This window comes from Rhinopithecus bieti, unplaced genomic scaffold (assembly GCF_001698545.2).
Source record: "Rhinopithecus bieti isolate Rb0 unplaced genomic scaffold, ASM169854v2 scaffold_41644, whole genome shotgun sequence".
Taxonomy (NCBI): Eukaryota; Metazoa; Chordata; class Mammalia; order Primates; family Cercopithecidae; genus Rhinopithecus; species Rhinopithecus bieti.
Window position 1 is genome coordinate 1,787,804 of NW_016817838.1, and position 23,340 is coordinate 1,811,143.

A 23,340-nucleotide genomic window follows, 5' to 3' on the forward strand; every position below is an offset into this window, starting at 1 on the left:
CTGCCTCCAGACCCCCCCACAGGTACCTGCCCCTGCTGCTCCCCTATCCCTGTTGCCCCCCCAACCTGCTTTCAGACCCCTGTCTCCATTGCTTTGTTCCTGGTTGTTCCCCAGACGCCCCCTCAGGTCCTGGACTCCCCGCACCGGAGGAGCCCATCACTGTCTCTGGCCCCACTGTCTCCCAGGTAACAGGCTCTGTCCAGGTGTGTCTTGGTGGGGAGACCATGGGCTCATCTCATCCCCTTTGCCCTCCCCAGGGCCCCATCTGAAGACGTCTTTGCCTTCGACCTGTCTTCAAACCCCAGTCCCGGACCCAGCCCTGCCTGGACAGGTAGTCTCAAAGCCCCATGGATGCCCTGGACACGGCATCCGGATGCCCAGTTCTGACCCCAAGCCTGGGACTGGGCTCATAGACTTTCCCTGTCTCTTCTCCCTCCCTGACAGACTCTGCCTCCCTTGGCCCTGAGCCCCTGCCCATCCCCCTGGAAACCCCAGCCATACTCCCAGCAGGGGTAGCAGGGACTTCAGGGCTCCCTGAATCCCCTGACAAGGTAAACTCAGGGGCTTAGCCAGGAGGTAGGTGGGTCTGGACCTGGATCCTTCTCTCACCCCTCTAATGTCCTTTCAGAGTCCTGTTGGTCGGAAGAAATCAAAAGGTATGATGTGCACTGGACTAAGCGGGGGTCCCCCTGTCTGAGCAGCTGTTAAAAATCTTTACGTGCTGGGCAAGACCACCCCCATCCTTTCCACACAGCCTCTCCTGAAAACAGCTGTTTCTGGGGTCAGTCAGAGCTGTGCTCCTAGTCTGGGCCTCTCACCAGCTCTGTGACTTTGAGCAAACAGCTTAGCCTCTAGTCTTCGGTTTGCTCATCTCTAAAATAAGAAGGGTCATCCCACCTCAGAGATGACACATGCAGCCTTCTGAGCAGAGTGTGGATTCAGAGATCTCACTTGGGGATGCTCGTGGAAGGCCAGGGAGCATGTTTAGCGGGGGCACCTTGCCAGCCCCTCACTGCCCAGCTTGTGCTGTGCTGCTACAGGCCTGGCGACCCGGCTGAGCCGCCGGCGGGTGTCATGCCGAGAGCTGGGCCGGCCGGACTGTGGCGGCTGGCTCCTGTTGCGAAAGGCACCCGGTGGCTTCATGGGCCCGCGCTGGCGCCGCTGCTGGTTTGTGCTCAAGGGACACACGCTCTACTGGTACCGTCAGCCCCAGGTAAGACCCCACACAAACGGGTAGGCAAGTGAGTCACCTCCAGGCCTCAATTTTCATCTCTATTCAATCATCCATTCTTATTCCTGGTCCCAGCCTCTAATGTTCTCATCTGTTAAATGGGGACTTTCTTCAGAGAGAAATGAGTTAATATATGTATAAAAGCAGTTTGGAAAAGGTATCACAGGAGGTATAGAGAAAAATCTTTTTTTCTTTTTTGAGACAGAGTCTCGCTCTGTTGCCCAGGTTGGAGTGCAGTGGCGTAATCTCAGCTCACTGCAAGCTCCGCCTCCCGGGTTCACGCCATTCTCCTGCCTCAGCCTCCCAAATAGCTGGGACTACAGGCGCCCGCCACCACAGCAGGCTAATTTTTTGTATTTTAGTAGAGACGGGGTTTCACCATGTTAGCCAGGATGGTCTCCATCTCCTGACCTCGTGATCTGCTCGCCTCAGCCTCCCAAAGTGCTGGGATTACAGGTGTGAGCCACCACGCCCAGCCCCGAAAAATCTTTTTTTTTTTTTTAAGAGATGGGGTCTTGCTATGTTGCTCAGGCTTGTCTCAAACTCCTGGGCTCAAGCATTCTGCCTGCTTCAGCCCCCCAGAGTGCTGGGATTACAGGCATGAGCCACCACATCTGGCTGAAAAATCACTTCTATTCTGCCCACTTCTTATCCTTCTGATATTCTGTCCATCCCAATGATGGGTCATTCATTTACTCATTTATTCCTTCCATATTCAGGTGCCTACTGTGAACCCAGCTCTAGGCTGGGCACTATGGACACACAGAAGAGTGGATGGTTTTTGCTTCTCCAGAACTTAGAGGCTATTAGGGGAGAGGGATGAATACACATTCAAGGACAATGTAGGGACTGTGTACTAAGATAAAGGGAAAGCCCAAGGGATATGTGGGAGCACAGCAGAGGTATCCAGTTCCTCCTGAGGAGTCCAGATGCCCCCTGACAACGCAATACCTGGCAGTTAGTTGCATGGGAAGGGGAAAGAAAACCAGGAAGAGAAAGCAGCATTCAGAAAACTCAGGGGGATGAAGCAGTTTGTTTGTGTCTACTGAAGGAACAAATGCATGAGCAGGCTCTTCTCGTTTGGGTTTTTGGTTTTTGTGTTTGAAACAGAGTCTTGCTTTGTCACCCAGGCTGGAGGGCAGTGGCATGATCTCAGCTCACTGCAGCCCCCGCCTCCCAGGTTCAAGTGATCCTCCTGCCTCAGCCTCCTGAGTAGCTGGGACTGTAGGCACATGCCACCATGCCTATCTAAGTTTTGTGTTGTTTTGTTTTGTTTTGTTTGAGACGGAGTCTTATTCTGTTGCCCAGGCTGGAGTGCAGTGGTGCGGTCACGGCTCACTGCAACCTCTACCTCCCAGGTTCAAGCGATTCTCCTGCCTCAGCCTCCCGAGTAGCTGGAATTACAGACACCTGCCACTACACCTGGCTAATTTTTTGTAGTTTTAGTGGAGATGGGGGTTTCACCATGTTGGCCAGGCTGGTCTCGAACTCCTGACCTTGTGATCCTCCAGCCTCAGCCTCCCAAAGCAGTGGGATTACAGATGTGAGCCACTGCGCCCGGCCTAAGATTTTAATTTTTTGTAGAAATGGGCTTTTTTCCAAGGCTGGTCTCTCCTAGGCTCAAATGATCCTCCTGCCTTGGCCTCCCAAAGTGTTAGGATTACAGGCATGAGCCACCATGCCCAGCCTTCAGGCTGCTCTTTTTTTTTTTTTTGACTCTTTCTCTGATATCTTTGGCTCCCCTTTCCTGGCTTAGAGGCATCCCTTGGCCACACCTCCTACCCCGACCCCAGATTCCGGCCCTGAGTCCAGAAACAGAGAGACTTGTTAGAGAGCCCAGGAGATGCCTTCTCCCCTCCACAACCCTCAGGAGCCCGAGGGGTAACTAGGAGCTGACTGGGCCTTGAGAGTATTGGAGTTCCAACCTGACCCTCATGCTGTGATCCCCCCAGGATGAGAAGGCTGAGGGCCTCATCAATGTCTCCAACTATAGTCTGGAAAGTGGACATGATCAGAAGAAGAAATAGTTAAGTCTTGGGATATGATGGGCTGGGGGGTGGAGACAGAAAGGGAGAGGAAGGGTGATGGGATGGCAGTGGGTGGTGTGGCAAGTGGCTGGGGCGCCCAGAATCCAGCCTCTCTGGGCTCTGGGTGGGCACGCCCAGGCTGAGTGATGCTCCTCCACTCCTTGACAGTGTGTTTCAGCTCACCCATGATGTGTACAAACCCTTCATCTTCGCTGCTGATACCCTGACAGATCTGAGCATGTGAGTGCTGCCTCCCTTAGCCCCTACTCTCATATAATTCCCAACCTCTGTGAGCTGGGGAGCCCGGGCTCAGAAGCCTGGAGATGCAAAGTCCAGCTCTCTGAGAGTGGTTGGTCAAGGTACTCACTTCTCTCTCTCTTTTTTTTTTTTTTTTCTTTTGAGACAGAGTCTCACTATGTCACCCAGGCTGGAGTGCAGTGGCGCCATCTTGGCTCACTGCAACCTCTACCTCCTGGGTTCAAGTGATTCTCCTGCCTCAGCTTCCTAGGTAGCTGAGACTATAGGCGCCTACTACCACACCTGGCTAATTTTTGTATTTTTAGTAGAGACAGAGTTTCACTGTGTTGGCCAGGCTGGTCTTGAACTCCTGAACTTGTGATCCGCCCGCCTTGGCCTCCCAAAGTGCTGAGATTACGGGTGTGAGCCACCACGCCCGGCGTCTCTCTTTTTTTTAATTAAAAAGTTTTGGGGGCAGATGGGATTTGCTCTTTTGCCCTAACTGGTCTTAAACACTTGGTCTTAAACAATCCTCCTGCCTCAGCTTCCCAAAGTGCTGGGGTGACAGATGTGAGCCACCGCACGCAGTCAGTACTCAGTTCTCTAAGCCCCAGTTTCATCATCTCTAAAATGGGTGACTAAGAGTTCATCCTTCTCAGAGTTGCTCTGAGAATCATCAGAAGATGATGTGGGTAAAAAGCCCCTAGCATACAAGAGGACCCCGGAGGATGGAAACCCCGTGAGACCTGCTTGCTCTCCGTAGGTGGGTGCGTCATCTCATTACCTGCATCTCCAAGTACCAGTCTGCAGGCCGGGCACCCCCGCCTCGAGAGGAAGGTAGGTGTCTCACAGGGTTGAGTGGGAGAAACCCTCACCTGAGCCTCTGCCTTTCCTGGGATGGGGGCTGGGAATTCAAATGCCCTAGGCCACTCCCTGGCCTCCCCAAAGCCCACTGCTCCTCCTCACCCCAGACTGCTACAGTGAGACCGAAGCAGAAGACCCAGACGATGAGGCTGGGTCCCGCTCAGCCTCGGTGAGAAGGGGGCTGCCGGGGGTAGGAGGTGGGGATAAATAGCAGGGCATGGAGCTCAGACAGAGACCCTCTGTGCTTTCCACCCTGCCTGCAGCCCAGCCCTGCTCAAGCTGGGAGTCCCCTCCATGGAGACACATCACCTGCAGCCACCCCCACACAGCGCAGCCCACGGACCTCCTTTGGCTCTCTGACAGGTGCTGGGCTGGAGTTGGGAGCTGGGCTGGGAGCTGGGGTGGGCACATCCTCATCCTGCTCCTCCCTCCCACAGACAGCAGTGAAGAGGCACTGGAAGGAATGGTACAGGGGCTGAGGCAGGGTGGTGTATCCCTCCTAGGCCGGCCACAGCCCCTAACCCAGGAACAGTGGCGGAGCTCTTTCATGCGGCGCAACCGAGACCCTCAGCTCAATGAGCGAGTGCACCGTGTACGGGCGCTACAGAGCACACTCAAGGTCAGCTGGGGACTCTGGGCACAGCAAGGGACTAAGCTCTGGGCTTCAGGCTTTGGTTTGCGGCTCTCACCTCCACCCTGGGCACCAGACTCCAGACTCAGCTCTGGACTCTGAGCTTAGCAGCTGACAATGGGCTCAGCTGTGGACTGGGCCGGGCTCTGGGTTCCGAGTGGGGATTTGAGTCTCACCTGGGCTCCTCGTGCCACGCTGGCCAGGTGCTGGCTTCTAGGCACCAGACTCCAGAGTGAAGTCTGGCCTCAGACTCTGCCCACTTCCCTGGGTGATCATGGTCCCTTAGCCCTTCCTCTCCACACAGGCAAAGCTGCAGGAGCTGCAGGTCCTAGAAGAAGTGCTGGGTGACCCTGAACTGACAGGCGAGAAGTTCCGCCAGTGGAAGGAGCAGAACCAGGATCTGTACTCAGAGGGCCTGGGGGCCTGGGGAGTGGCACAGGCTGAAGGCAGCTCCCACATCTTGACCTCTGACTCCAGAGAACAGACCCCCCACTCCCTGTCCTCTGACCCTGAAGAGCACTCCCATCTCTGCCCTCTGACCTCAGAGAGCAACCTCTAACCTCCTGACCTCTGACCCTGGCCAGCACTCTAGCTCCTGACCTTTGACCCGAGGGCCACCTCAACCCCAGCTTCTGACATGTCCAGGACAGAGCATCCCTGGATTCTGTTCAGGGTGGGAAGTAGTACTGCTAATCATGGTCTCACCCCGAGCTGACCCCTCTGCCTGGGCTTTGTGCCACCCTCTCTCTTGCCAAAGAAGAAACTCTCCCACCCCATCCTCCCATCTCTGGGGCCACAGCCCTGCCCCTCCAGTTCCTTGACAGTTCTCCCCCAAACCAGGTCTGTACAGGTGTGCTTTATTTTACATGAGGGCTACTTTCCAACCAAATAAAGCCAATTTTTTAAAAAATGAGTCTACTTGTGTCTTTACTTCCATATTTGAATTGGAAATCTGCCCCCCGGTGGGGACTGGGGTAAGTGCTCTTGGCCAGAGAGGGGGTGGCAGACCCTTCGTGCAGCCCGTTGATGGACATGAAAGTACCTGAGCTCCAAGCCTGCCAGGATGGTGGGTCCACCTCTCCCCAGCTCTTTGAAGGCTAATGGTGATCTCCTACCCCCATTCCCCAGGGGCACACAATGAGAAACTTTCACTTCGTAGATGGGGAAATGCACTTTGCATGGAAAGGTGGTGGGGACAGTCCTGGAGACTGGGCAGGTAGGACAGGGCAGCTGGTACAGAGGGGTGCAGGTTGAGGTCTGCGCTGGGAAGGCCCTGGGGAAAACACTTCTCCACTCCTCATTCCAGCCTCACCTCCACCTCCTGGATCCAAGGCAGGGACATGTCCCTATGACTCCATCCAGGCTGCACAGGAGATCTGACCTGCTCCCATCAGCCTCTGACTTCCAACCCCAGCCCAGCATCCCTACAGCATCCCCAGACATCCTGGGAGGAGCTTCCTCCCAGGAGCATCCTGGGAGGAGCTTCTCTCCTGGTTGGAATTCCTCAATAGAATGCAGAAGGCTGGAGGTCACAGAGGCCTCTGTGATATAACCAGGAGGGGGAGTGAGACCACTTGGAGTGAAGATTCTTTGAGGAGAAAGAAGAGACTGAGCAACCATGAGGGATAATGAAAAGGCCTGGTGGCAGCAGTGGACCTCCCACACAGGCCTCATGGTGGGGGGCGGGACTCAGGAGGACCGTATGGGGTTTGGAGGGGGAGTAGCTGCACTGAGGGGCCGCCCCTCTCCCCTGCAGAGTACCATTCACGAGTCCTACGGTCGGCCAGAGGAGCAGGTGCTCATCAACCGCCGGGACATCATGAACAAAGCGGTAAGGATAGCTCCCGCGCCACAGTGGCCCCTCCTGCAGCTGTGCTCATGGGCAGCAGACCCTCGTGGTAACTCTGCCCCCTCTCCCATCTAAACGCCCCCAGAGGACCCTCCCTAGCACTGATCCCTGAGTGACTGCCCTTGATATGTTAGTAACTCTCTGGCAGTGCCCCCCATAGGAACCCTTATATAACGATCATCTTCACTATCAGAGAGCCCAAAGAGATTCTCTGGCAATGACTTCCACAAAAATCCCCCAACAGTAACCCACTTTTAGTGGCCATTTAAATAGTGACCTCTACACTGATGTCTCCATTCCATGATCCACTCTCAGGTGACTTTGCCCCTCTAGAGTGGGCCCCAGGGACCCCCATTCTCTAAGAGCAAACCTCCAGGCAGAGGCTTCCTATGGTGACACCTGCCTGAAGGAAGGTCCTGCCCTCTCCCAGGACACCTGGGACATGCAGGAGTACATCACTCGCATGTACATCAAGCAGCTGCTCCGACACCCCGCCTTCCAACTGCTGCTGGCCCTGCTGCTGGTGATCAACGCTATCACCATCGCTCTCCGCACCAACTCCTACCTAGACCAGGTGGGACGCCAGCATGACCTCTGCCCCACTAACCCTAATGGGGGTCCTGGGGCAAGAACTCTCCCGGCCTCAGGTTCCTTATCTGTCTATGATGGTTGGATTGGGTGCTCTTCAAGGGTCTGTCAGCTATGACCTTCTAGGAATCTGGAGATCAAGGAAGACTTCATCGTGGAGAGGGCTCTGCAGCCTGGCTTTGAGGAACGCATTGGATTTGTACAGGAAGGACAGGAGAAGAATGGTGTGAGGAGAGGGAGGCAAATGGGTGCCTTGTGGAGAAGGGGTATCCAGTTCTAACCAGCACTTACTAAAGGAGAATCACTCAGTGCCAGGTACTGACTGTGCAGACTGCCAGGGTCCCAGGGATAATAAGCACAACTGGGTCCTGTCTCAGACACACAGAAACTGTCATTACAAGTGCCCAAGGCCGGGCTCGGTGGCTCAAGCCTGTAATCCCAGCACTTTGGGAGGCCGAGACGGGCGGATCATGAGGTCAGGAGATCGAGACCATCCTGGCTAACACAGTGAAACCCCGTCTCTACTAAAAAAATACAAAAAACTAGCCGGGCGTGGTGGCGGGCGCCTGTAGTCCCAGCTACTTCGGAGGCTGAGGCAGGAGAATGGCGTGAACCCGGGAGGCGGAGCTTGCAATGAGCTGAGATCCGGCCACTGCACTCCAGCCTGGGCGACAGAGCGAGACTCCGTCTCAAAAAAAAAAAAAAAAAAAAAAAAAAATAAGCCCCAAGAACCCAAGGGATATGGGGGCCCAAAGAAGGCACTTGAACCTAATCTAGGGGATCAGAGCTGGCTTCCTGGAGAAAGTGACACTGGAGTTGAGAGTAAAAAGTAGGATGTGATCTCAGTCACTACAACAAAGAAACAGAAAAAAAGAGCATGTAGGAGTTGGCCAGGCAAAGAGAGGTGGGGGACTTTTGGGGAAAACAGCATATGAGAGACTTCTCTGTGTCCAACTTGAAGTTCAGTGTGACTTATCCTTGATGTTTTAATTTCTTTTTTTTTTTTTTTTTTTTTTTTTAGAGACAAGGTCTCACTCTGTCACCCAGGCTCGTGTGCAGTGGCACCATCTTGGCTCAATGCAGCCTTGAACTCCTGGACTCAAGTGATCCTCCTGCCTCAGCCTCGCAAGTAGCTAGGACTACAGGCACGAGATACCACGCCTGGCTAATTAAAAACTTTTTTTGAGCCAGGCGCAGTGCTTCACACCTGTAATCCCAACACTTTGGCAGGCTGAAGTGGGTGGATCACCTGAGGTCAGGAGTTCAAGACCAGCCTGGCCAACATGGTGAAACCCTGTCTCTATTAAAAATACAAAACTTAGCCGGGCGTTGTGGTGGGTGCTTATAATCTCAGCTACTTGAGAGGCTGAGGCAGGAGAATCGCTTGAACCCAGGAGGCGGAGTTTGCAGTGAGCTGAGATGTCACAAAACAAAAAAAGAAAGAAAAGAAAGAGAGGAGACATGGTGACTTGGGACTGCTAGGTGGAGTCGGGCACTATGGGGGCTGTTAGTGGGGTTGCAGCCATAAGGAAGCTGAAGGAGGAGTTTCGAGATTGAGAGAAAGTGAATTGGGCTCTGGGCAGACCCCAGTCACCCATCTACCAATTCATCCATCCAGGGTGCATGTCCTGGACCCATGAGTGGCAGGATACCCAGGAGTTTGGTCAGGCCTAACTTGGAGTATTTGGAGAGCTGGAATAGCAGGAGAGGTTAGGACAGATGGAGCTTGGTGTTCTCTACCCTCAGGGGCCAGGTCTTTTCCTCCCAATCCTGGAGGCTGTTCTGCCTCTCCTACCTCCCTCTCCAAAATATCCCTATTCTAGAAGTTAGGGACAAAAGTCTGTAGTCAGAAAACCATCTTTATCAACTAGCTGTGCACACACAGGCACCACTCTGATTCCACTTCTGTAAGACGGGAAGAAAACCTACTTTGCAGGACAACAGTCATGGTAACATGAAGTGATATGTGATAGTCCCAGCACAGTGCCTGGCACGCACATGCAAAGTGTGTTTTAAAGGAAGTGACAAAGATGCTGAGGACCAAGAGCAGTAGTGATATGGGCCTTCCCTCCCCTACATACATCCTCTCCCTGCCGGCTTGCCCAGGCCCTGCTCCACTGACCTCTCTGCCCCTCTTTTTTCTCTGTCTTCCATGTAGAAACACTATGAGTTGTTCTCTACCATAGATGACATTGTGCTGACCATCCTTATGTGTGAGGTTCTCCTCGGCTGGCTCAATGGCTTCTGGATTTTCTGGAAGGTGAGATCTGGAGCCCTTTGCCCCTACTCTCCCCTGGGGACTGCACACTACCCAGTCTGCCCCTGTACTCCTGGCCCTACAAACTGAGGGTGTGAGTATGTGTGTGTGTATAGACAGAGTGTGTTAGTTCTGAGATGTGTATGACGTGGCAGAAAGTAACTGGTACTAGAAGTGCAGCCTGCCTGGGCTCCAATTCCAATCACTGCTCCAGCTTTCCCCAGCTCTGTAGTCTTGGACAAACCTGACTTCCTTATCTGAGAAATGGGGCTGAGAGCATCTACCTTAATTTACAGAGGTCAGCAGGGATCAGCACACTTTTTCTGTAATGGGCCGGATAAAAAAGATTTTAAGCTTCACGGCTGTACAGTCTCTGTTATAATGACTCACCTCTGCCATGGCAGCACAAAAGCAACCACGGACTGCACATAAATGAAGTGGGCATGGTTGTGTTCATGGACACCCAAATTGGAATTTCATGTAATTTCCACATGTTACAAAATCTGATTTTCCCTATTCACTTGCTTTACTCCTACTTACAGACTCGTTCAGATGTCTTCTCTTCCAGGAAGTCTTCCTGTCTCTCCCAGGATAGGTTAGGTGCTACTTTGTGTCTCCATGATGCTATGCACTTATTATTACTATTTTTTTTTTCATGGAGTTAAAATTTGCTGTTTATCCATCTCCCTTAGAATAGTCTGTGAGCCCAACAGGGCAGGCATCCTATATTCTCAGGAACTGATCTGGGTATGGCACACAACAGGAGCTACATACTGAATGGATCTACGGGTGGATCTGCAGACAGGCAGGCTTGTATCTCCTTGTGCATGTGAAGGTGCAGACTCAGTACGAGAGGCCAGCAGGACTTGTGCTTATTGGGTCCTCAATACATTTAAGAACTTTTTTTTCCCCATTAAATATAGTTTTCTTATTGGCTGCAGTGGCTCATGCCTGTAATCCCAACACTTTGGGAGGCCGAGGTAAGAAGATCACTTGAAGCTAGGAGTTTGAGACAGACTGGCCAACATGGTGAAACCTCGTTTCTACTAAAAATACAAAAACTAGCTGGGCATGGTGGCGGGCGCCTGTAATCCCAGCTACTTAGAGGCCGAGGCAGGAGAACCGCTTGATCCCAGGAGGCGGAGGTTGCAGTGAGCTGAGATTGCGCCACTGCACTGCAGTCTGGGCGACAGAGTGAGATTCTGTTTCCAAAAAAAGTTTTCTTTTTGAATATTTAATGCAGATACGTGCTGGTCAAAACTATATTGAAAGGTACAGATAGAATTCTTGCTTCTCTTTTGTCCCCTCATCCCCTTTCTCCCACCACTATCCTTTCTAGGTAATGTTTTTATATTTGTAGTCTCTTTTTTATTGTCTTCGTCCATTTAGTGTTGCTATAAAGGAATACCTGAGGTTGAATCACTTATAAAGAAAGGAGTTGTATTTGACTCTCAGTTCTGCAGGCTGTGTGAGAAGCATGGTGCCAACATCTGCTTCTGGTGAGGGCTTCAGGCTGCTTCCACTCATGACAGAAGGTGAAGCATGTGCAGATCACATGGTGAGAGAGGAAACAAAAGACAGAGTGAGAGGGGAGATGCCGGGCTTTTTTTTTTTTTTTTTTTTTTTTTTTNCCACTATCCTTTCTAGGTAATGTTTTTATATTTGTAGTCTCTTTTTTATTGTCTTCGTCCATTTAGTGTTGCTATAAAGGAATACCTGAGGTTGAATCACTTATAAAGAAAGGAGTTGTATTTGACTCTCAGTTCTGCAGGCTGTGTGAGAAGCATGGTGCCAACATCTGCTTCTGGTGAGGGCTTCAGGCTGCTTCCACTCATGACAGAAGGTGAAGCATGTGCAGATCACATGGTGAGAGAGGAAACAAAAGACAGAGTGAGAGGGGAGATGCCGGGTTTTTTTTTTTTTTTTTTTTTTTTGAGACAGAGTCTTGCTCTGTCACCCAGGATGGAGGGCAGTGATGCAATCTCGGTTCACTGCAAGCCCCACCTCCCCGGGTTCACGCCATTCTCCTGCCTCAGCCTCCCAAGTAGCTGGAACTACAGGCGTCTGCCACCACGCCTGGCTAATTTTTTGTATTTTTAGTAGAAACGGGGTTTCACCATGTTAGTCAGGATGGTCTCAATCTCCTGACCTCGTGATCCGCCTACCTTGGCCTCCCAAAGTACTGGGATTACGGGCATGAGCCACCACACCTGGCCTGTGCCAGGCTCCTTTTAACAAGCAGCTCTTGAGAGAACTCACTAATTACCTTCAGGATGGCACCAAGCCATTCATGACCCAACCACCTCCCATTAGGTCCCACCTCTAACACTGAACATCAGATTTCAACATGAGATTTGGAGGGGATAAGCCTTCAAACTATAGCATCCACCCAGTATTTATTTTTACAATAATCAGCAAGTATGTATATACTCTCAGTCTTCCCTTTCCTAACAGTAACATAGCATAAACATTATTCTGCACTTTACTTTTGTCACTGAATGGATCCTGACAATCTTTCTATATCAGTGCATAGAGATCTTTCTCATTTTTCTTTCTTTCTTTTTTTTTTTTTTCTGTAGAGATGAGGTCTTGCTATGTTTTCCAGGCTGGTCTCAAACTCTTGGCCTCAAGCGATCCTCTTCCACCAGCCTCTCAGAGCACCAGGATTACAGGCAAGGGTCACCATACCTGGCCTCATTTTTCTTTTTATAGCTACATAGTATTCTATTGACTTAACGAATTTAACGTGCCATCATTTACCCAATCAGTCTCTTCTGATCATTGGACACGTTGGTTTTCTTTTCCTTTTTTTTTTTTTTTTTTTTTTTTTTTTGAGACAGAGTCTCACCCTTGTTGCCCAGGCTGGAGTACAATGACACCCATTTAGGCTCACTGCAGCCTCGACCTCTTGGGCTCAAGTGATCTTCCCACCTCAGCCCTGCAAGTAGCTGGGACTACAGGGGCACGTGCCAACACTCCTGGCTAATTTTTATATTTTTTTGTAGAGACAGGGTTTCACCATGTTGTCCAGGTTGGTCTGGAACTCCTGAGCTCAAGCAATCCTCCCGCCTCAGTCTCCCAAGGTGCTGGAATTACAGACTTGCACCACTGCACCTGGCATGTCGGTTCTTCTCAGCCATATACAAATTGTCACTTTGTACCTTAACCAGAGTATCTGCGGATCAGATTTCTAGAAGTGTGATCCTTGTTCAGATTTTCCATACCTGTGAGTTTCCTCCTCCTCCCCACCTCATTCCTGTGTAAGTGCCTTATTGGACAAAGGGCTTGCAAACTGTGCCTATCTTCCTGTCTTCCTTCCTTCCTTCCTTCCCTCCCTCCCTCCTTTCTCTTTCTTTTCTTTTCTTTCTTTCTTGCTTTCTTGCTTTCTTGCTTTCTTGCTTTCTTGCTCTCTCTCTCTCTCTCTCTCTCTCTCTCTCTCTCTCTCTCTTCCTTTCTTTCTTTGATTATCGCCCTGTCATCCAGGCTGGAATGCAGTGGTGCGATCTTGGCTCACTGTAACCTCCGCCTCCCAGGTTAAAGCAACTCTCCTGCCTCAGCCTCCCGAGTAGCTGGGACTACAGGCACGTGCCACCATGCCCAGATAATTTTTGTATTTTTAGTAGAGATGGAATTTTACCATGTTGGCCAGGCTGGTCTCCAACTGCTGACATCGTGATCACCTGCCTCAGACTCCCAAAGTGCTGGGATTACAGGGATGAGCCACCGTGCCCGGCCCGCCTGTCTTCCTTTCTCGTGCTGTGAGCGCTGTCTCACCTCAGAACTGGCTACTGAAGCAGTATTCCTTATGTTTTTACTAGTATCCATTTTCAGTTTATTATTAATTGTAGTGTGTGTCACCCAAAGACAGGAACAGCCAAGTGTTTTCAGGTTACCTAACTGTAGGGCAAGGCTGTTTTGCACATGCTTTAGCCAAGGCGGGCACTCAGCTTAGGGACCAGCTGTGTATCTGTAAGGGTCTTTGCTGTGTGTCTCTGAGACTGCATTTTGCTGTTGACACATATATGGGACAGAGAGTACACGTGTGTTTTGTGGCATGTTTGGGGGGCGGCAGGGTAACAGCAGTGGATGGCAGCTGACTGGCCCTGCTCTGAGAGGGACATTGAGCACTCATCCTTGGGATGTGGGGAGGGCAGACCTAGGATGCCCCCACAGGCTGGGCCTGACAGACCCCACTGGGACTGGCCTACTCCCCAGGACGGCTGGAACATCCTCAACTTCATTATCGTCTTTATCTTGCTCTTGCGGTTCTTCATTAATGAAATCAATATCCCCTCCATCAACTATACTCTCAGGTGAGCTGGGAGCTCTGGAGAAATGAGGGGGACCTATCTGGAACCCAGGAATGAGATGGGGGGATAACGACCAGATGGAGATCAGCTTTACCTCTCTGGGCAGCTGGTGGGGGTAATGAGGAGGGAGGGGGCTGGAAAGGGCTTAGGAGCACCCCTGAGAGGCTCTGCCACAGGGCGCTTCGTCTGGTGCATGTGTGCATGGCGGTGGAGCCCCTGGCCCGGATCATCCGCGTCATCCTGCAGTCGGTGCCTGACATGGCCAATATCATGGTCCTCATCCTCTTCTTCATGCTGGTCAGTGCCTGCCCCCGCCCCCAGCTGTTTCCCTTCCCTGAATAGGGCCCTTGGGTCATTGCGAATAGAGGGGTATCTGGACGAGCAGAGAGGCCCCTGGGCCTGAATCCCTGTGATTTCCTTGGCAGCGTACATTTGCATGACATTCGCGTGTCCAATTTCCAGGTCCTTTGGTGAAGTCAGGGTGGGGCTCTGTTCTCTCTGACAGGTTTTTTCAGTGTTTGGGGTAACCCTCTTTGGTGCATTTGTGCCCAAGCATTTCCGGAACATACAGGTTGCGCTGTACACCCTCTTCATCTGCATCACCCAGGATGGCTGGGTGGACATCTACAGTGACTTCCAGTGAGTGCCGGTGGGACTTCCAGTCTCACCCCACCTATGGGGCAGGGAAGCCGGTAGGGTGTAAGGGCTCTCCCTGAGAGTGGGAGCTCCAGGGACTGGGATGAGGATGGCCCAGTGGAAGCAGGAGTTCCCAGGTCTTTAAACAGAGGAAAAGGAAATACCTGGGCTTGTGGTACCTGAAGCCTTGTCGCCCTTGAATCTCCATACTTCAGAGTCCCATTCCAACCCTTTCGTGGGGACCTCTCCCATCACGCTAACCAGCTGGGTAGTCGGCCTTGGATAGGGGAGCAGGTCTGTAGTTATGCCTCAGGTTACAGAGCAACCTCCCAGCCCACCTTGGAGCCCACCAAACTGCCTGAACTCCTGGGAACTTCAGGTCTCATTTTATTCATTCTTAAACCCATTGCCCACATTCATTTTTGTGTTCTGTTTTTTAGCTCTTTTCCATTAAGTCTAAGCCCTATTTCTTTCCAGTTTACTCCAGAAAGCAGGACCCCCCCCTTAACTGATTTCTTTTTATCTTCTACATGTGAGTATAGAAGCCCAGTAGATAAAGGGCTTCTACAGTCATTCTCCATTATGACGTAGATAATGGATAAAAATCAGGCTGACTGGGGCCGGGCGTGGTGGCTCATGCCTGTAATCCCAGCACTTTGGGAGGCCGAGGCGGGTGGATCATGAGGCCAGGAGATCGAAACCATCCTGGCTAACACGGTGAAACCTCATCTCTACTAAAAATACAAAAAATTAGCCAGGCGTGGTGGCGGGCACCTGTAGTCCCAGCAACTCGGGAGGCTGAGGCAGGAGAATGGCATGAATCCAGGAGGTGGAGCTTGCAGTGAGCCCAGATCACTCCACTGCACTTCAGCCTGGGCAATAGAGCAAGACTGTCTAAAAAAAAAAAAAATCAGGCTGGCTGGGCATGGTGGCTCACGCCTGTAATCCCAGCACTTTGGGAGGCTAAATGGGCAGATCACGAGGTCAGGAGATCAAGACCATCCTGGTTAACACAGTGAAACCCCATCTCTACTAAAAATACAAAAACAAAGTGCAGTGGCTCACACCTGTAATCCCAGCACTTTGGGAGGCTGAGGCTGGTGGATCACAAGGTCAGGAGTTCAAGACCAGCCTGGCCCAAAAGGTGAACCCCGTCTCTACTAAATATACAAAAATTAGCCAGGCGGGGGGGCACCTGTAATCCCAGCTACTCAGGAGGCTGAGGCAGGAGAATTGCTTGAACCTGGGAGGCGGAGGTTGCAGTGAGCCGATATCGCACCACTGCACTCCAGCCTGGGTGACAGAGTGAGACTCCGTTTCAAAAAAAAAAAAAATTAGCCGGGCGTGGTGGCGGGCACCTGTAGTCCCAGCTACCTGGGAGGCTGAGGTGGGAGAACTGCGTGAACCCGAGAGGTGGAGCTTGCAATGAGCCAAGATCGCGCCACTTCACTCCAGCCTGGGCAATAGAGCGAGACTCTGTCTCAAAAAAAAAAAAGGAGTGTAGCTAATAGATTAAACTTAACAGTGTTGATGTGCATGTCCCCACCTTGCAGGGTTGGTTAGAGAATCAGCCCACTGTCTGGCAGCACAGCAGGTGCTTAGTAGAGAGTAGCTATTGAGACAGGAGTAGGGAATGGGATCTGCACAACAGCAGTGACACAGGCAGAAGTCCTAGCAGGCCTTGGGATGATTTTCCCATTTCATAGATAAGGAAACTCAGGCTTGAAGGGCCAGGGAAATGATGGGGCCCCTGCCTGCCATCTGCAGGACAGAGAAGAGGGAATATGCAATGGAGATTGGGGGTGCCATCTACTTTACCATCTTCATCACCATCGGTGCCTTCATTGGCATCAACCTGTTTGTCATCGTGGTGACCACCAACCTGGAACAAATGATGAAGGCAGAAGAGCAGGGACAACAGCAACGAATTACCTTTAGTGAGGTGCGTGGGATAGGGAGGGCAGAAGGGAGGAAAAGGGGTGTGTATGAGAGCAGACTTGAACATATGTGCATGTATGTGTGTGCTTGCATAATCAAGGGCCTGGAGAAAGCCAAGTTGGAGGCCTGGAGGCAGCAGCCCCCCATCTTGAGTGCCCACCCACCCACCAACTGGGGCTTCTGAGGGGTGTGGATTTTCTTTTTTTTTTTGAGACGGACTCTCGCTCTGTCGCCCAGGCTGGAGTGCAGTGGCGTGATCTCGGCTCACTGCAGGCTCTGCCTCCCGGGTTTATGCCATTCTACTGCCTCAGCCTCCCGAGTAGCTGGGACTACAGGCGCCCGCCACCTCGCCCAGCTAGTTTTTTGTATTTTTTTAGTAGAGACGGGGTTTCACCGTGTTCACCAGGATGGTCTCGATCTCCTGACCTCGTGATCCGCCCGTCTCGACCTCCCAAAGTGCTGGGATTACAGGCTTGAGCCACAGCACCTGGCAAAATTTTTTGTGTTTTTAGTAGAGACAGGGTTTCACTGTGTTAGCCAGGATGGTCCCGATCTCCTGACCTCGTGATCTGCCCGTGGATTTTCTAGATGTTAGATTTCTATGGCAACTCAAAACTGAGCAGCTGGGTGACCTTGGGGCATTTACCCATCTAAGCCTCAATTTTTTTCTTCTGTAAAATGGGAATAATAATAGTACTTAACTCATAGGGTTATTTTATGAGGGTTCATGGGTAAATGAACACTGCTTGGTGCATAGTAAGCACTCAATAAATGTTAGCTACCATATTATTCACTCAGGGTAGTACTTCCACAAGGTTGGGGAAAGGAGTGGAGTACTTCTAAAAGAGTGGAGTGCTGGAGGTCTGGGCTTGAGGGTAGGCAGGGCTTTATAAATTTGCTGGGTAGGGTTTATCAGGGTTGAAATCTAGGGCAGGGCTAAATTTTGAAAAGTGGTGAGAATTTTTAAAGAAGTGGGGAAAGGGCATGTGCATTTAAAGTTGGGTTCCTCCAGCAAGGCAGTAAGGCTAAGACTGGTGAGAGCTGAAATGAGGGCCTTAGAACCCTGGGATCCTAAGAGACTCATCCTGAAGCCAAGCAGGAAAGGAGTGCCGGGGGCGCGCCTGCCTGAGCTGTCCTGACCCCTCTCCATCTCCCGATTCCCAGACAGGCGCAGAGGAAGAGGAGGAGAATGACCAGCTGCCACTGGTGCACTGTGTGGTCGCCCGCTCGGAGAAATCTGGTTTCCTCCAGGAACCCCTTGTGGGAGGCCCCCTGTCCAACCTCTCAGAAAACACGTGTGACAACTTTTGCTTGGTGCTTGAGGCAATACAGGAGAACCTGAGGCAGTACAAGGAGATCAGAGATGAACTCAACATGTAGGGGAGGGTACTGGGGGTGCCCCCAAGTCATGTGAGTCAAGGCTGGGTGGAGTGTCGGAGTCTTTTGGCCTCACACCCTCACCATTTTAGAAGGCAGACTCTGGGCCCTAGAGAGGTCCCCCACCCTATTGGTGGAGGAGCTGGAATCCAGACTCCGAGTTCCTCCCATCTCACATAAGGGCATAGCTCCGCCTGGGTCTCTGTCAGGGCTGTGTGGGAGAGCGAACCGGGGGTGACGCCAGGGAAGAGGTGGGAGGGCTGCTTCCCTCCCCTGCAGCCTTCTGAAAGGCACTCACTGCTCCACCCCCAGGATTGTGGAGGAGGTGCGTGCAATCCGCTTCAACCAGGAGCAGGAGGCAGAGGTGTTGCAAAGGCAGTCTTCGACGAGCAGATCATTGGAGACTACGTCATCCAAGGACATCCGCCAGATGTCTCAACACCGAGACTTGCTCAGTGCGCTCGTTAACATGGAAAAGGTGTGCCTTCCTTCTCCTACCCAGTCAGTACTCGCCCTGACGCTCCACGCAGGTGCAAATGCCCAGCCGGGCCTCTGGACCATTTGTCAAAGTTTCTGTCTATTCCAAGATCTGGTCCCCCTCACCACCACCACCCCACATTTTTTTTCCTTTTTTCTTTTCTTTTCTTTTTTTGTTTTTGAGATGGAATCTCACTCCATCGCCCAGGCTGGAATGCAGTGGCGTGATCTCGGTTCACTGCAATCTCTGCCGCCTGGGTTCAAGCGATTCTCCTGCCTCAGCCTCCCAAGTAGCTGGGATTACAGGCACCTGCCATGGCACCTGGCTAATTTTTGTAGTTTTAGTAGAGACAGGGTTTCACCATCTTGACCAGGCTGGTCTTGAACTCCTGACCTCATGATCCACCCTCCTCGGCCTCCCAAAGTGCTAGGATTACAAGCGTGAGCCACCGCGACTGGCTGTCTGCCTCTTAAATTTCCACCTACCCCAACTGTCACTGCCTATCTGGTTAGGTTCTGTACTTTCCTTCTTGGAGTGACTCCACCCTTCCAGCCAGTTTCATCTCTAGCACCTTCAAACCTACCCTTTCTTAGTGTGTGTAGCGTGAGCCAGCTCAGTGCCTGCCTAGTGGCAGACACTTAGGCTGTAAGTATACTGTGGGCACAGGACCCCAGGATCCTATCTAAGGTGCATAAAACTAGCTGCCTCCAGAGCTCCTGGAGAGAAAAAGGCACCACCCATGTTACTTAGTTTCTTTTTCTACCTCGACACCATCTGCGTGGGATACACCCTGGGCTCCCAAACTCAGAGGGGATACTAGGTAGGCTCAAGTTAGACCTATGAAGAACTTCCTGGGAGGCCTGACTGAGGAAGCTGGTGAGACTGGAGGAGGTGAGTAACGGAGTCTGCCATATCAGGGGAGGGGGATTAACAAGAAGACCTCTTGGTTTGCAGGTTCATGACTCTAGCTCACAAATACTCCTTAAAAAACGCAAGAACAGCCATTGAGAGGCCAGGATGGGAGCCAAGGGGCCTGCACACACACGCCCAGCCGCTGCGTCTTCCTGTGTCCTTAGTGTGGCTTGGCAGAGCCTGGCCAGAGCCCATCCTCTCCCTTACACCTGGGCAGAGGCCAGGGGCTGTGAAGGTGGCAGCACCTGCAGGGCTGGTGCCTGTGAGCCCCAGGTCCAGAGGAGCCAGGACAGAGAAGGATGCTGGATGATGAGAGTGGGAACCCTAGCAGCAAGGATGAGCACAGAAGGGGGTGCTGGCCAACGCAGCCAGGATTTGACCTAAAGATGGGGATCCCTGGCCCCCTGCTCTTGCCCAGAGCTGGTGGGGGGCCTCAGTGGGCCCTAGCACCAAGAAGAGAAAGGCAAGGCCGGTAGGGCCAGACATCTGTGTGTTGACAATAAAGTTTTGTGTTGGAATCAATGTCTCTGACTGGTGGATCGCCAACTCCTTGGGGTACTTGCCTGGGTCTGATAGGGAAGACAGATTATGCCCCTCAAAATCCCATTTCCCTGGTGGGAGAGTCACAGACTGCCCTGAAGAGCCTCCAGTCTAATGGGAGGGAGAACTGCACCCCTAAAAATTTCTGACTTAATTGTAGAGATATAACCTTTGCCCTCAGGGTCCTAAGTTTTACGGACGAAAGTCTGGTCCTCTGGGAGGGAGCCCCTGTCTGATGAAGGAGATGGCCCTACCTGCTCTCTCCCTGTCAGAAGATGGAGACTGGTCCTCACTCTAGGGAGCCCTTGTTTGATGGGATCACCAATGACCAAGTCACACAAGTACAGGCAGCTCCATCCCAGGGCAATGGAGAGTGATTGGTTAAAGTGTGGGACCTGGCAGCTTCCTGGAGGAGAGGAGGATTTTGTGGGTCAGGTGAATGAAGTCTGACAGGGAACTTAGGACCCGTGAAGCCTATCTGGGATCTTCATACTCAAGGCCTTTGAGAGCCTCAGCAGGTATGCAATCTGGGGACAGTCAGAAAACTGTGGCAATTACGGGCAATAGAAAGAGCTGCCTTAGAAGACAGAAAACCTGGGTTCTGGTCCTTCAGTGGGTCACTTGGCCTTGTTTTCCCCATCTGTGCAATTGGGAGAGGGTGAGATTGATCTCCATCTCTAAAATCAAATAATACCCTCTTATCCCAGGAAGTGGAAGACCAATGGGATCAGCTATGTCCCTGGGATGCAAGTGTTGGGGGATAGCCTAGAAGGCCTGGACATCTGCCTGCTGTTCAGCGAAGCCTGACACTTAGGGGCCATGGTGATATCCAACAGTTGGAATGGGAGTCCCTAGAAGTCCACTGATTGCAGCTGATGGGAAACCCCACCCCCCATCCTCCTCCCATCAGCATTGGTTCCAACTCTGAAAAGCCACTCAGCAGGCAGATAAGAGGCAGCACCAGAGCCAGCAGTGCCTTACTGTCTTGGAGCCGTTAATCTATTCCCCTGTTCAAGCCAGGACTTCTTCCCGGCACCCTCCAGGACCATCAGCAGCACAGATAAGGCACCCAGAGGCTTTTGCTGCTGCTGTTGCTACTTACTGGGGATGGCGCCCTTAACCTGCCTGGTGAGTATCTACACAATCTTTACACCCATCCTTCTCTGGGGGCTCTCTCAGCCCCTCTTCTTGCTGGCCAGAGAGGGAAGAAGGTGGCAGATCAGATGGTGTCTTCAGGAGAAGCTAACAGTTTGAGCATGGCTATCCTTTACCCCTAATTGTCTGAAAGGTTTGAGCATCAGTGAGCTTAGAGGCAGGAGCATGGCAGGATGACCTCCATGGAGCTCCTGGCCTTGACCATCTATCTCTTCCAGGATGCTATTTTGTCTATGTACTCCCTTCATCTTGTTCGTTATCTCATCGTCTCTGCCTTTGTCTTTCCCATCCTGGCCAACCTAATAGCCTGGAGTGTCAGCAGGCTAGTTCCTTCCCAAACTGGCCTGGAACTGAGGACCTAGGAAGTCATGCTCCCTTCCCCTTCCCTACTGCAGCAAAGAGCAACTACCACTCCCCATGCCTTACTGAGCCTGAGTTAGGAGTGCAGCCCTGGATTCTGAGCTCCTAGGACAGTATGGGGGAAGATATTGGGAGGTGGCTGGAAATTGTGGGTCTCATCACGCCTATGGTCTCACCTGATGGGTTTCCCATCAGCTACAATCAGTGGACCTCTGGGGACTCCTATGAATCCATAACTTTTACCAGGGATAGGAGCATCCTTGGCAAACTGTCCAGGAAGCAGACACCAATTCTGATGAGAGGAGCAGCAGGGCATAATCATTCCCAATAGCAGGTCTACTCATTGAGTAGTTACTAGGTGCTGAACACGGTGCTGAGTGCTTCACACACAGTATTTCATCCTCGTGACCATCAGTGAAGTAGGCAGTACTGTTACCCCTGTTTCACAATTGAGGAAACTGAGGCGCAGAGACATGAAGTGATTTCTATGTTCCCCCTGTCCCTGTGGGGCACTTATTCTCCATTACAAAACTGAGATGCTAACCCAGGTCTGACTCCAGAGCCCAGGTCACACTTCTCAAGGGAGCTTCTCTGGGCAGGAAACCTCAATATCAGAAAGATGTCAATCCACACTGAATCTATAATTGCAGGGCACCTCCAATCACAGTTCCAATAGGTTGCTTGCAGAAATTGTTAAGCTGATCCTAACATATGTAAGGAAGAACAAAAGGCCAAGGACAGTCAAGACAATTTTTTTTTGAGATGGAGTTTTGTTCTTGTTGCCCAGGGTGGAGTGCAATGGCGCGATCTTGGCTCACTGCAATTTCCGCCTCCCAGGTTCAAGCAATTCTTCTGCCTCAGCCTCCCGAGTAGCTGGGAGCACAGGCATGTGCCACCATGGTCAGCTAATTTTTTGTATTTAATAGAGACGGGGGTTTCACCATGTTGGTCAGGTTGGTCTCGAACTCCTGACCTCAAGTGATCCACCCACCTCGGCTTCCCAAAGTGCTGGCATTACAGGCGTGAGCCACCGTGCACGGCCTGTCAAGATAATTTTGAAGTCCGAGATGGGAGACTCACCCTACCAAATATTGAGGCTTACTATAAAGTAACAGTAAGATAATGTGGTACTGGTTGGGGAAAATATGGACTTTTCCATAAGGGACAGGGATAATTGATTAACTACATGGAAAAAACAAAGTCAGATTCAGTGGAAACATCCCTCTCTGCAAATAAAAACTTGAGACCCCTATAGCAAGACATATAGGTTCAGTTCAAACTAGATCTTTGTTGCAAACGGACCTCACAGATGACTAGAGTTTAGAATGCTCCTCCACATTGAGCCAGGTCCTCATTATGCTGAGAGGAACATGAAGGCCGAGGGAGAGGTGAGACCTTTCCCAGAGTCACCCAGCAAGCCAGTAATAGAGCCAGGTCTAGAGCCTATGTCCCCCCACCCTTTCCAAGCATCCTTGCCAGTTCCCCTGCCCTGTTGCAATCCCTTAGCTCTGCACAAGTCTAGAAGAAAGTGGGTGTGGGACCAGGCAAGGTGGCTCATGCTTACAATCCCAGCACTTTTAGAGGCCAAGGCAGGAGGATTGCTTGAGACCAGGAGTTTGAAAGCATTCTGGGTAACACAGTGAGGCCTCATCTCTACAAAAAATAAAAAGAAGGCCGGGTGCAGTGGCTCATGCCTGCAATCCCAGCACTTTGGGAGGCTGAGGGGGGCGGATCACATGGTGAAACCCCATCTCTACTAAAAAATTTAGGTCGGGCGCAGTGGCTCAAGCCTGTAATCTCAGCACTTTGGGGAGCCGAGACAGGCGGATCTCGAGGTCAGGAGATCGAGACCATCCTGGCTAACATGATGAAACCCCGTCTCTACCAAAAAATACAAAAAAACTAGCTGGGCAAGGTGGCGGGCGCCTGTAGTCCCAGCTACTCGGGAGG

The 23,340-nt window shown here is 51.7% G+C and overlaps 2 protein-coding genes across 10 annotated transcripts in view; both read left to right on the plus strand.

Moving 5' to 3' along the window:
• Positions 1-5,893, plus strand: part of CNKSR1 (connector enhancer of kinase suppressor of Ras 1) — a 13,060-nt gene extending 7,167 nt beyond the window's left edge. The window contains exons 7-18 of the mRNA XM_017856139.1: positions 23-185; positions 258-331; positions 445-551; positions 629-656; positions 1,041-1,213; positions 3,184-3,257; positions 3,427-3,498; positions 4,259-4,332; positions 4,467-4,528; positions 4,623-4,722; positions 4,797-4,978; positions 5,295-5,893. Coding sequence (XP_017711628.1) covers positions 23-185; positions 258-331; positions 445-551; positions 629-656; positions 1,041-1,213; positions 3,184-3,257; positions 3,427-3,498; positions 4,259-4,332; positions 4,467-4,528; positions 4,623-4,722; positions 4,797-4,978; positions 5,295-5,549 — 1,364 coding nt within the window. The 3' untranslated portion in view covers positions 5,550-5,893. The remainder of the gene's footprint in view (positions 1-22; positions 186-257; positions 332-444; positions 552-628; positions 657-1,040; positions 1,214-3,183; positions 3,258-3,426; positions 3,499-4,258; positions 4,333-4,466; positions 4,529-4,622; positions 4,723-4,796; positions 4,979-5,294) is intronic.
• A 667-nt stretch (positions 5,894-6,560) lies between these two features.
• On the plus strand, positions 6,561-19,847 carry CATSPER4 (cation channel sperm associated 4). 9 transcript variants are annotated; one of them, XM_017856186.1, is made up of 11 exons: positions 6,561-6,665; positions 6,747-6,821; positions 7,270-7,413; positions 9,586-9,687; positions 13,900-13,997; positions 14,171-14,291; positions 14,500-14,633; positions 16,398-16,572; positions 17,733-17,944; positions 18,258-18,423; positions 19,378-19,847. In XM_017856186.1, the coding sequence occupies exons 1-11, from the start codon at positions 6,609-6,611 to the stop codon at positions 19,429-19,431; spliced, it is 1,338 nt and encodes a 445-aa protein (XP_017711675.1). In that variant the 5' UTR covers positions 6,561-6,608; the 3' UTR covers positions 19,432-19,847. The 9 variants fall into 9 exon arrangements, 8 of the variants coding, with proteins under 8 accessions (XP_017711675.1, XP_017711674.1, XP_017711676.1 ...); XM_017856185.1 differs by having other exon boundaries at positions 6,561-6,821; XR_001882272.1 differs by lacking the exon at positions 19,378-19,847 and having other exon boundaries at positions 6,561-6,821; positions 17,737-17,978; positions 18,258-18,304.
• Positions 19,848-23,340: the final 3,493 nt, after the last annotated feature.